We start from the raw sequence: 13,845 nt of genomic DNA, 5'->3' as shown, positions 1-13,845 counted from the left end.
GAAATGGTTATTTCGGCTTCAGACTCTTAATTTGGCTTTTTTACATAAAAACAAATTACATGGGGCCACTGCTAGAGTAGCAATAATAGCACTGGCCTCCTTCAGAGGAACCAAACCTTAAATTCAACCTTGAAAATGAAGTGAAATTAATAATAAGCATCAAACATTTTCGTAATCATATGCCATAAAAATGAGGACTCTGATATGGTAAATTTTTGTTTTGCCATATACCTAAACATTTAATTATTTTAATTTGCATACAAGATCTTTTTGCATGGTTTTCTAGATTTCTGTCAAAATCGAGTGCAACTAAATGTTTGTTGCACAAATTGTTAGAATTATTATACGAGTTTCAAAAGCTTCTATGTAAACATGAATGGAATGTTTGTTGATGAGGATTGGATGTATAGAAAATGGCTGAATGGTCAATGCATTATTTGACAATGTTTAAGTCTGATTACAATTATGGAATGCTAACACTTGAGTTTTATAGTCAATTAGAGAGAGTACCAGAAATGTGTTATCTAAGTGACATGACCTATCCATGCTCCTTAGGTTCAATCTTCCTCCAAATGCAGCCAATGATAGTCTGATAGTCAATCATCTAGTTACCTGTTCTAGTATCTAATTTTTTTGCTTACAAATATGTTCATATCAGCATTTTCTGTTTGGTGGTATTTTGGTTGTTCCAAGTGCCAGAATGCCTTCTTAGGAAGTGGTACCTGAGCTTGTGGAATTTCCCAGTAGTGTCTCAATTGATTAGCCATTGTTGTTTGTTTGACATTTACTAGCAGTAAGCACAAAAGCAATTTCAGACTGGCGCAAACTCTGGCATTCTGATTGCTCCATGGGATGGCAGTCAAATCCCGAGGGTCAACTAAAATGCACTGTGGTGTTCAATAACTTGGCTCTTTTTAATAATCAGTTCAATTTTTTTCGGTTATTTTTACATTTATAGGACAAATTACAAAAGTTTCAGAGAACAAGATTGTAAATGTTGCAAATAGTCTCAGTGGGACTATATGATTGACATAAAATATCGAAATCAGTTTATAGTTTAATTTTAATGTCTATACATTATATCTGGCATGAAACAACAAATTAATTAATTTGGTTTGTTTGATTTTAGAAATACCACGTTTTCCTTCAGTTCACAGTGATTTTTCCATTTAAAATCATTAATTGACAAAGAAAAGTACCCATTTGTTATGCCATGTTAATCATGTGTAAATTTCAACCTCATCTGGTAAAGGGGAAGGTTTGAGTATGGTAATAGGGCAAGTTTTAGCAGAAATATGCTAGATTATAGGTCTGGTTTTTAACTAATTAATAATTTGGGAACTTTTTTTCCATTGATTTACTGAGCTTTATAAAAGACTGAAATCTCATGTGTGAGATAATGCTGTTTGAAATGAACAGGCAACAGAATACAACACATATTCAGACATTGAAGCAGTGTACCAATGTTTAGAAATGGAGTATGGTTTGAAGCAGGAGGATTTGATTTTATATGGACAGTCTGTTGGTAGTGGACCCACATTGCACCTGGCAACTCGCTTGCCACAAGTTAAAGCTGTTGTTCTTCATAGCGCTATACTTTCTGGCCTTCGTGTACTATATCCTATTAAAATCACTTTCTGGTTTGATATCTACAAAGTAAGTAAAACAGAACAATAAGGCATTTGATCATGCTATTTTATTTTTGAATTTTTTTCCATTAAGACTGAACATAGCTAGCAGAATTGAGCAGAATTATGTCATATGTGCAGAATATAGACAAGATTCGGCAGGTGAAATGTCCCGTGCTTGTCATTCATGTAAGTATACCCTTATTGCTTCTCAATTTCTGTTATGCAACATCAGTGCATCAAGTTGTAATCATTGTAATGCCATTTTGAGAGAATAAAGATGAAGCACTCAACAAAACTTGAGTTAAAATGGTTTTGCCTTAACCTCTTTTGTAAACCTTTAAAAGATAAAAGATTATGACCCATAATTATCCAAGCCTAGGTGCAAAGGGATATTGCATATAAACCTATGGCAACTCGTAAGACAAGAAGAGGGGCCAGTTGCAAGCTTTGGGGGTTGAATCATAATTAGTAATTGCTAAAAGCATTGGTTGCAATATTGACAGAAATGGTGGTAACCATAACTCCTAGTTCAGAGGAATCTATGACAGTATTCTGTTAGAATGGGCCATAGAGAATATTATGTAAATTGGAAAGTGGATTTGATGTTAAAGTTGTTAGGTAGTGGATTGCAGGTTTTCATATTATTAAAAGGAACAATGGTTATTATAGGCTTCCTACTCAAAGCACGTCGGAGTCAGATGTAGGATAGATGTACAGCCTTTAAGCATATTCTAGGTGGCATCTCTAATGCTTCACTCTTGAGTATTCTACTCCATCCTTAGTGTTTAGAGGTTTTATTTGTTCAAATAGTTGTGGACACGAGTTATTCGTCAAGAATCAAGAAGCTTGGTTTTGATTCCAGATGATTTACAGCACTTACTATGAACAAAAACAGCATACAAACATAGTCAATGGTCAAGGTACAGTCAAATTAACTATGAACATTTTTTCATCCAAAATCACATGCTTATGGATGTGGTTGCTATCCAAGTATCTAGTACTCTGAGATTTAGGGATAAGTGCAATCAGGATTTGCCTAAAAGGTTTTAGGATCTTGTGATTGTTGTGTGATTCTTCCACTACAACCACTAGTTTATCCTTCATTATCTCTCCCAGAACTGTTGAAAAAATATAGCTGGGAAGTCGTTAATGCTTGGAGCAATATATCTATCTAATTTAAAAAGATCCGCCCTAACTTATTCTTTGGAGAATATAAGAAGCAGATTCCGGCGTTGATAAGAGGAAATGGATCTTGTTACAGCCTTTTGAAGACATTTTGGGCCTCCCTAGCAGCCTCATCTTCATAGAGGAAAGCGTCCAATAAACGACTTGCTTCTTGATGTATGTCATCCTGTCTATCAAAGTTTTTATTGCTAGCTTGTTTTAGTTTGATCTTCACATCTTTTGCTGCCTTTCCTTATTTCTATAGAAGTTGTCTATTTATTTTTCTTGTTTTCACCCACTTGGCTTTGTTGATATGCTTCCTTTCCAACCACATTTTCCATTTAAGGTTGACTTTTTACCATCTTGACCAGTGGATATTCCTTTACCAAGTGACCATGTTCATGGCATTTTTGACATCTGAAAGGAATACAATTGTCTATTTGTTGGATCCTTTCATTCCGCATCTTTCAATATGATGTTTTTCAGCACTGGTTGGTTAGATTTCAATTCAAGACATTGCTGGTCATAATTATTAGTTCTCTTTCCTCAAGTAGATTTGGTTGTCTTGACAAAGTACCCCTAAAATGTCCTTTACTGTCCTGGAAACATATTCTGATCAAAGCTCATAAGGGAGATCATATGGCTATTTATACAAAGGCTTTGGATGGAAAATGTTTTGTGAGTTTAACTATAAACCCTAATGCCAAATTTCATAAAAGTCTTAGCATTTCTGTAAAACCTCAAACCCTTAGAAAAATCTTTTCATGATTATTTTTTGGCAAAGGTAACTATAAAGTATCCCTGAGGGCATGTTTTGGTCTCATTGTCACTGTGCTCATTCTAATTGATCTTTGCCCAGTGATAAAGATTTTCCACTGATAACTGCATCCTTCGAAATCTGTAATTACATGGCACTTGATTCTGTATATTATCTTCTGAATTCTCTATATCCAGCTCAAGAATGGGACTGTCTTGTTGTGATGTTTTCAGACACAGTTGATTAAGATTTTGCGGAGGAGATTTTTTGCTTCCCACCACCTTTCAGAATGTTTAAAGAAATATAACCCTTTTGGTATCCTCTCCCTCTGTCAATGCTCAGCAAAACTATTTAGTTGTGATTATGGGTGCTGCACTTCTCCCTCGTCCTCTCTTTCTACTCCCCCCAGTTATCGGTGGATGGATGCTTCTCCTCAAAATACAATAACACCTCCTTTCTGATCCCTCACACAATTCAACATGCACAAAGATCTTCTCCTTTAGAATGAGATTATGCTCCCTTCAGAGACTATCATAAATAAGGAGGCGAGGAATAAATCAATCAGATTTAATGTATTGAATCTATATTCCTGTCCACTCAGAGCCGTGGCTGGAGCTTCAAACTGGGAAGAACCAGTCAATTATGACTTTCACTTGACCTTTTTAAGCTTGAACTCTGATTTAAATGCACCCACGATTCACCTCTGTTCTGTTTAAGATCCATGTCCACTATAATCTGCTCTCAATCCCATGTCCATCTGAGATTTGAGTGGTTTGGTCAGCATCCAGATGATGGCTATTTGAATGACTTAAAGACCACCAAATAACTGGTGTTTTCCCTTCTAAATCCTTGTGACCTGCTGTTTTTTTCCCATGCTCATGAAGATGAATTTGGTGACCAGCAAACTTGATATTCCTTTTTGATTTGTACACTTCCATGCCTTAACATTATCCTGGCATCCGAACTGAAGTTAGACTTGAATGCAATTGCCTAACACTACAACTAGATATCAATCCCCCAAAACGAATATGCCATTCATCCTTTCATGGCATCGCATCGTTGCTTGTGACTGCATAAAATGTTCACTCTCCGAATATTGTCTTGGAACAAGACTTAGAAAGTTTTGTTAAATGCTGAAACATTGAATCCAAATGTGAGTCTATACGAGTTGGCCTGTAACCAGCTAGGATAGGTTTTTCACTGCTAAATTCAATTCTTTTAGGTTTTTTGTCCTAAGATTTTCTCCAAAAGAAGTTCTTCAAATCCAAAACAGAGAAAAGAAAATCAAGCATGAAGAAATGAGCTCTAAATTGTCCTTCAATAATAACCAGGGTTGCATGGGGACAGGTACTTAGGGTACAGGTATGGGTATGGCTATTTTTCAAAATACTTGGACACGTCAATTTGAAAAAAATATAATTTAATATTTTATAGAAAATCTTAAAATATGAGTCATGACAATGAGTTTTCAAAACAATAACAGTGATATAAGTTGTAAATGTAATGCATTGTTTTCAGTTTTAGATTTGCAATATGTTTGTAACTAAAATAATAGTATATACTAAATGTTTAGATGCATAAAAAAGAAGGCAACTTTAAACATGAAGAAGCAGATCACATACAACAATGACATACTACACATGATAAACTTCTGATTTGAACAGTGACAAAGTCAACTGTTAATCAGTATTGTATCAAAGTTTCAAACTGATTGCGTATTAGATTAAGCTTGATAAACAAGAAGCTGATATGAAAACAAAAGACCAAAACAAAATCAGAAATCTTAATCAAGGTCCTTAGCTATGTCCCCCGAGTACCCACTGTGTACCCGTTACTTTAGTTGAATCTCTCTATTCTTGTTTTTCTCTCTTCCAGAGATTTACTTCTATTTCGAATGGTTGCTTTTCGTCTTTTGTTTCCATATTCTCTCTGTTCAATATGGAAACTTTCTCTCTTTAGAATCTTTCTATATCTCTCTCTTTGTTCGTTATAGGATCATTCTTGTGTATACTTTTTTTTTTGGATTGGTAAGAGGCTGAAGCCAAGATTAATTATTGTGTTGTGATTAATTATTAGTATTTATTAAGTTTGAATAGATTCAAACCCAAGATCTCTTCAATAAGAGGCTAACAATTTACCGTTGTGTTGTAGGCTCTTGCCTCTTGTGTATACTTGTATAGAGAGATCATTTATAATCTTTGTGTAACAACACATTCATTATTTTACGATAATACGGTATGAGAGTTATTTTAAAAGAAAAATAATTATTTCATTATTGAAATTTTCTGTGCTATTTTTTGAAATGGGCTGTGCTATTTTTTGAAATGGGTTTTGAAAATCTTTAATTTCTTCATGAAATTTTAGACTCAAGATCTTCAGCATCCTTTGCTTGGGTGTGTTCAAAATTTGTTTGTAGGGATACTTTCTAAAATCTGTCTAGGGTATATGTAATTTTTTTTTCTCTGGGCAGCTTTTTGCATCATCTGCCTTTTCTCTGCCTGTGTAACCAGCTTTCTCTGAAATATGACTGGCTTTTTGGCATTTTTGGGCCTACATTTGATGTTTTTTGTGAGCCCATTTTCTTGCAATTTCGTGGCTTTCTTTTTGGGCATTTTCAACTTATCTTTTCTACACATCCTCTGCAAAGGGCGGCGTTTAGGATGTTTTAAACCCTTGTCTCTGATTTTTGTCCAAATGTTTTTATTTTTCCACCATTTTAACAGTCAAATCTGCACTTTCTTGCTTTTTGCAAAAACGGCTAGGGTTTCCTGCAAAACTATCAGGTTATTTGTTGTTTTGAAGAACTTTTTGCAACTTTGTGGTGGGTTTTTATAGACTACAATTGGGTCGGTCTCTGTTTTTTCTGGGTGCATTGTTTTCTATGCCTCAATTTTCGAGCCAGCAGATTCAAAAACTAATTTCAGATTCTTTATGGGTTTTTGAGCCCCCTTTTGGGTGTCCTTTCATTTTTTTTGGTCTTCCATTGATCTGCCTCAAAGTTTGTGCCTCTTCAAATATTTACATTTTTGGCATAAAATACACATCATGGCATCTCTCACCAATCTTCTCTAAGAAGTTAGTGATTCAACAGAAAAAACTACAACTCGTCGAAGTAGAAAATGATGACGATCTTCAAGTACCATTGCCTTGAGGCGCTTGTTCTGGGTAGTTATACTTGTCCTACCACAATCAATGCTACCAAAGACGAATATTGCAAAAAATACAAAGCGGATTCCCCTACAAATTTTTGTTTTCAAATTAGATTGACCATTAAGGGAGGTAATTAGTGCAAAATCTCTCTATTTTTGTTTCTCTCTCTTCTGTAGGTTTTACTTCTATTTCTAATGGTCACTGTTCTTTGGTTTCCATATTCTTTCTCTGTTTAATATAGAAACTTTCTCTTTCACTCTTCAAAATGTTTCTATTTCTCTCTCTTTGTTCCTTATAGAAACATTTGTGTATACTTGTATATATAGATCATTTATGTTTTCTGTTAATAACACATTCTTTACCATAATAGTACTTGGGTACGTCTACCAATATTCGGTAGGTGTCCCAGGGTACCTGTACGAGTACCCATGCAACATAGATAACTAAAGGAACTTTCTTGAAGGCCTTTTCAAATTCCCTCTTTAATATTACATTAAGCTCAATAACAAAGTGACCCTTTGAGTATTTCTTTTAATTTTTCACTTAGTTACTTTAATAAATAATTTGAAATATGATATATTTAAAAATGTTACTTCATTGGACAACTGAAAATTATTAATTTAGTTTATTCTCTTACTTTCTGATGTTAGTTTTTTGGAATAAAATAGACTAAGTGGTCACTTTTGACTACTCCTTGGAAGGGGACATTACAAGTGATCTTTGAGGAGGCTCTAATGCCTCAACCCTATGAGCATTATGTAGATGCAATAAGTACAAAAGGGCTATAGATGGTCATGAGTGATGGTTTCTTGTTGAAATATGTGTTGATAAGGATTGACTAAAATCTACACAATTGAGTTTGAATAAATTAAAACTTGATACTTTGTGGAAACACCATATTTAAAAAAATACATGAAGTAGGGAACTCCAGAATGAATGGTTCATCAAGTTAACTACCTGTAGAATGTATTGCATTAGGTATAGCCAACCAAGTGGACTTGGTTGTGGGGAGAGCAGCTTATTTAGCTGTATTTGTGATAAAGTGGTGTCAGATGGGCAACTTTTCCAGATGTTCTAGTGCTTCACAGCCCCAATTAGTATCACCTAGATGCAGTGAGCGCTAAAATGGACCATTTATGGTCATGAGAGATGAGTTTTCATTAACCACTACTTATGAAATATAAGGTTTTGTAAACCATTACCTATGGAATATGGGTTGATGAAGACTGTTTCAAATCTATATAGTCAAATCATGATAAATCATCACTTTATTTGATGGATTGGAAAAGCATCTTGTATAAAAAAATGACTGAGCTAGGAGCTGTATAATGAATGGTTCACAAAGAACAGCAATTGTTGGCTTGTTGTGGAGCAAACTCCATTGTTAAGCATGCTTCAACCACAGCACCATTGAGGTGGGTGACCTAGGAAGTGTTGGTGCTTCACTGTTGTGAGCATGAATTGTTAAGTGGACTATTTATGTTCATGAGAGAGTTTGAGGTGAACAACTACTCATTATATATAGGTTGATGAAGATTTACTTGGTTTTACATAATTTGTCACGAATGAATTAGCACACAATTTGATACATTCTTGAAAAATCACATAATTTTGTAAATGGCTATTAGTGTTTCACTATAATACATTTAGTTCTTCAGCCAGTGTACTGCCCCACAAATTACTAGCTTGATTCATGTTAGTGGCATTAGAGCATTTGATGTACTGTTAAATATGATCAAGATACCTTAAACTGGAATTGAAGACAATGGCATCAATTTTTTTTCTGTCAAACCATGCAAAGACGTATAGTTTATGATGTGGCATCACTAGATGAATGTGATGTTTTTTGGGACAATCACATATGTACAAGTGTCAAGGTGTCTATGAGGCTAGACTTTAGATCATTATTGTCAAACTCAAGTGTCATGGTGTTTATGAGGCTAGACTTTGCCCAATTTGGTACATTTGTGTTGCTCATGATAGTCTTCAATTAAGAAGGGAAGGTTACAATAAATACACTTGCTACAACACCATCTCAAATAATACAATAAATGTAGATGGATAAAATGATGCCAGGCCACAAATATTTTTTTCCCTTTATGCATGCGTATGCATGCATGGGGAGATGAAGCTTTAGATTGATTTCATCCCTGCCTCACTACTATTACATTGGACAACGTACAAGCAATCATTTTCGGAGAACAATGAAATCAAGAAGTAGATTAGTGGCTGATCTAAAACAGCCACCTCTTGTTGGTAGTCATTCTCCAAAAGTCCAGATGTACTTGTTAGAAAGAAGAATGGAACTGGACAACACTGTATTGATTCTTGGGCTTCAACAACAAGATCATTCCAAAGAACTACCATTTGGTCCTTTGAATTGTTGACCTCTTGTATTGACTCAGATAGACAAAAAATTCATAGAAGTTGATTTAAAACTAGGGTATCATCAAGGGCTTGTTGATCCAACTAACATATGGAAGACTTCTTATAAGGAGGGCTTGTTTGAGTTTGTGGTTGATGCAACCAATAACGCTTTGGCTCTTTACACAGTTTTTTTGTGGTCTACTTAGATGACATGCTCATCTTTAGCAAGACGCAGGAGAGCTTTTGTAGCATGTTCTATAATTTCTTTCCACCCTATGTTAGCATAAGTCCGACTACATCGATCGTGAAGATAGTGTATGTTTTGATGAAAAGAATAACCAAATCATTGCAGACTGGCTCACCTTGAGAACTCTTACAAGATTCAAGAACTTCTTGGGTCTAGCCAGCTTCTATTAAGGATTGGGCTTGATTCTAATACATTGCATGGCCTCTAAACAAAGTAACAAGGGGCAGGTCTCACCTTGAGAACTCTTACAAGATTCAAGAACTTCATAAGTCTAGCCAGCTTCTATTAAGGATTGTGCTTGATTCTGGTACATTGTATGGCCTCTAAACAAAGTAACAAGGGGCAGGCCAAAGCAAAGCTTGCATGGACAAAGGAGCAAGAATGCCTTTGATCACAATTGAAACTAGGGCTCTACTTGGCACTGATCTCTCGTGTCAAATCTACAACAATCCGTTGAGATGGAAATGTATTTCTCAATGTATGCACTTGTAGTGATCTTCACTTGAACACGTTTTCTTACCACAATACAACCTTTCTTGACAGTCCACACATTACAAAGATTTATACTACCAAGTCTTTAAGTAGTAGAAATAATGAAGCACTATATCTTGGGCAAGGAGACAATCAGATAGACAGATCACAAGCCTTTATAGTACATGTAGAATTAAGGCAACCTTTAGATGATTGACATTATGGATGGTCACATACCTCCAGCAGTTCCACCTTGACATTAAGTACTAGAAAGGGAATATCAATGAGGTTACTGACTGCTTGAATCTACTTTCAATTGCATGCCTAACGATTCTCATACTCATACAGGTACATGATCTTGCATAAACCTTAATTACACTGTGGAGATCTTTGCTTCTTTGACATTTATCAGAGGCTTTCAGTTGGGAGAATACGTTCTTGAATTATACCTAGAGAACAAGTTCTTGCAGCACATAGGGCCCAGGCCATTAGAAGATGTTCTAGAAAACTCACTCCAATTAGGTTGCAGGTCACTTTAAAGGAAACCTAGCAGATTTGTTGTACTTCTATTGTCCATAGTTACATAATAACAATTTATGTACATCCAATCTTGGACCAACCTATCCCATTTCAAAGTCGACCAATTGAAAATATAGCTTTTTGCACAGCTTCCATTGTCAAATAACCCTGGATTTTGTGTGAGGTATCATCATGATTGGGTGTTTGTTGTGGTTGATAGGCTCTTGAATATGCTAGATTTGATGCCTTGAAAGAAGGGCTCTGCTTAAAGACATTGCAAACTGTTCTTTGAAAAATATGTAGGTCTATTTCAGCCTACCCCAGGCCATTGTGTGTCATAAACATTAGGTTTCCGACCCATTATTAGTCTTTACTGTGGTAAATGATTGTTGCAAAACTAACAAATTTCAAAATATCTCGTGCACATTAGATGGGAAGACAGAGGTTGTTAACTACATGATTGGGCACTTTTCTGGATGCATCAGTCTAAGGATCCAACACATTCAGCGTTAGGTTCATGGGATTCTACAGTGAAACATTGAAAATACAAGAAATAGCATCATCAACAGTGTGTCTTTCATTAGTTTGAGGGTGAGACAAGAAAAGGTTGCACTTTTTCTCCATAGGTAGGTGGACAAATGAAGGTTTTCAATTGCATTATTGGGCACATTTTCTATATTTATCAACTGAAGCATCACTGCTCATGGAATGAGAGATTGTCATATATACAATATAGCTGCAAGTGTGCTTTTCGTGGCTCTACAGGGCATAGTCCATTGTTGGGCTGCCTTCAGTTCCAGCCATTGGAAACTTTGATGGAGCATTCTCGTTGTGTTGGACAAGGTTTCACCCATGTAGAGTCTAGATACATAATTTTTTTAAAGATAATTAGATTTGGTTGGAGTATCTGACACATTCAACATTATGTTCATGAGATCCTATAGTAAACCATTTAAAACCTTGCGTCATTAGTTTCAAGAGGGAGACAATGTATCGTTGGAACTTTAAAAAGAGAGGCTTCAAGGTCCAAACAACAAACCTTGGTCTTTACTATACGCCATTACCAAGTTCACGGTATTGCATTTGGGCTCAACTCGTCATCTTCTTTTAGGTTTGTTACCTTATTTCAGATTACATCTTTTATTATTTGCTCAGGCCATGCTTTTACCACTTTTGGGCACATTAAATTTTATTGACCAGTTTTGAAACACAAAATTGAAGCTTGACACAATCATTCCAGTTTCTACAAACTAGAGAATTGACACATTGATCAAATAGATGAAGTATCAACGATATCCATTATTTGACGATGTAGGTCAATTACTGCATTAAATTTAAGTGGTTTGCCGTGGATCAAATTATCAAAAGTTCCCTCCTGTAAAAAATAAAAGCAATAGGGTGCATTGCTTCAAGTAGGGACTAAGAATTCAAGGAACTTCTTGGGTCATCTAAGCGATTGTCTCAGACATGAATTAAACTTTTTTGATAACGTTTTTGTGGTATTTTCTAGGTTTTTGCATTACACAGTTTTATGCATTTCTTAGTGTGGAATTTGGTTGTGCCACTTGGGCAATGATTATAGAATCCCCCAAGAAGTTGAAATCTCCAAGCTATATGTGAACTTTGAATTTTGGACAGTGAACTAAGATAAATGACCTTGACAGATAGGGGTGCCAAAATTGAAGTAATGCTAGAAAATAGTTTTCATTTATTTATTAGGTTTATCCTTATTCATATAAGGACACGTGTCATCACAAAGTGTGATGAGCTTTCAGTTTTTACAAAGAATCTAAGCTACCATCTTTAGTAAGATAACCTTTGTTTGGTTACACTTTATATTAGTTGAGTTAAAAATGTGTGATTAAATACAAAGTTTGCTCATGTATAAGCTCTTAGTTGAAAATTGACTCAGTTGAAATTGAAATAAGGATCTATTTTGTTCTGCTATTCAGTGATTGTCATTGTTGTTTTAAGCTTTGCTTGGTTGCTTTTTATATTACATTATGTTTCTGGACTAGTATCCTGTCAATTATTGCCTGCATTTGGGGTGTAACTTGCAAACTATATATGTATCTAGAGGTCATAATTAACACAATTAAATGCCAAAGATTTGTTTAAAATAGAGTTGCTAATTTAAATGACTATTAAATTATATGATATTTTGAATGAGAAGATTATGATAACAGCATCGCAAATTTGGGTTGTACAAGGCTTTGATTTCCTATGTTTTTGTATATCTGTTCTTTACAATTTATTGATAATCATATCTGTTCTTTACAATTTATTGATAAACATTGAAGCTCACAATCATTTGCTTGAAAAAAGCTCTTATTATTTTGTAAATTTTTACTTATACATGCAACAAGGCTAGTACGGTCTTATCTCTATGGTTTTGTAAGGCTTGACTACTCTAGAGAGATAAGGGCTTAAGTTTCTAATCCTTACTCAAGTACCAGAATGTTTGAATTCATTTCTTATGACCAGCTGTCACTTGATACTGACATCTGTGGAAGAAGCAGATGCACCAATTAATTTAATTTCTACAACCCGGACCCTGTATCTGTACCTATATCTGTTACATTTTAATTTTGTTTCTAGATCTCCTAATTAATATGATTAATACTATGGACTGGATTTTGTCTTGATTTTCAGTGGGTAAGGGTTGGATGGATGTGTAATGGCTAAAAATCAAGAGAATATTTTGTAGTATTTAACATGATACCTCATTATTGTTGCAGGGAACTGCTGATAATGTTGTTGACTGGGCACATGGAAAAACACTATGGGAGCTAAGTAAAGAAAGATATGAACCTTTGTGGATAAAAGGCGGTGGCCACTGCAATTTGGAGTTGTATCCTGAGTATATACAACATATGCGCAAGTTTATCAAAGCAATGGAGAATGTAGAGACTGAAACTAATCGAGAACATGACCAGCAAAAACAGCAGCGTTCAAAATGTATCATGTGCTTGAAGTGTAGATAAACACCTGCCATTTGTTCTCTTTTGAATTAACAGAGACAAATTAAAGGAAAAGAAAGACAAATCCGTCCATTTCTTATTTTCTGTCTCATATTGCTTGGACTAGAGGATTTTCAATTTCTCATACAGGAGAATAAACCTATGGATCAGATGCATTCCATTGTTTAACTTGGAATGTGCAAGATGTAAAAATGCATGAGTTTTTCTTTCAGATTCTGTATGCTTATCAAATTGTACTAGTAATTTTGGAATGCCCAAATGAACAAATGTAAGTTCTCTAAGAGAATGAAATATTTACAAGTGTTGTGTTGTTCAGTTACGCTGAAATTCTTGTAAATTTCAATGTAGATTCTGATTGGCTAGATCATCAATTTTTGTGATCTCAGACCAACTGATTAGCTAGTTATCATGATACTCAATTAAAGATATCAGGTTGCCACAGTCCATAATGCAGATGTTGAATTTCTGGATTAGATTGCTTGTTAAGTTTTTGCATCAACTTTTTCGATCACACTACGTGATCCATCATCAGGATGGCAGATTCCCAACATAATTCCC

The 13,845-nt window shown here is 35.0% G+C and overlaps 1 protein-coding gene across 1 annotated transcript in view; it reads left to right on the top strand.

The window, feature by feature from the left end:
• Positions 1 to 13,602, top strand: part of LOC149534909 (uncharacterized) — a 59,046-nt gene extending 45,444 nt beyond the window's left edge. The window contains exons 3-5 of the mRNA XM_089803389.1: positions 1,420 to 1,656; positions 1,770 to 1,817; positions 13,045 to 13,602. Of these exons, the coding sequence (XP_089659515.1) occupies positions 1,420 to 1,656; positions 1,770 to 1,817; positions 13,045 to 13,290 (531 nt within the window). The 3' untranslated portion in view covers positions 13,291 to 13,602. The remainder of the gene's footprint in view (positions 1 to 1,419; positions 1,657 to 1,769; positions 1,818 to 13,044) is intronic.
• Positions 13,603 to 13,845: the final 243 nt, after the last annotated feature.

Source organism: Cupressus sempervirens, chromosome 10 (genome assembly GCF_028749045.1).
Source record: "Cupressus sempervirens isolate cs-2001-9-10 chromosome 10, ASM2874904v1, whole genome shotgun sequence".
In the NCBI taxonomy this organism is placed as follows: Eukaryota; Viridiplantae; Streptophyta; class Pinopsida; order Cupressales; family Cupressaceae; genus Cupressus; species Cupressus sempervirens.
This window is presented reverse-complemented; position numbering and strand designations above follow the sequence as displayed.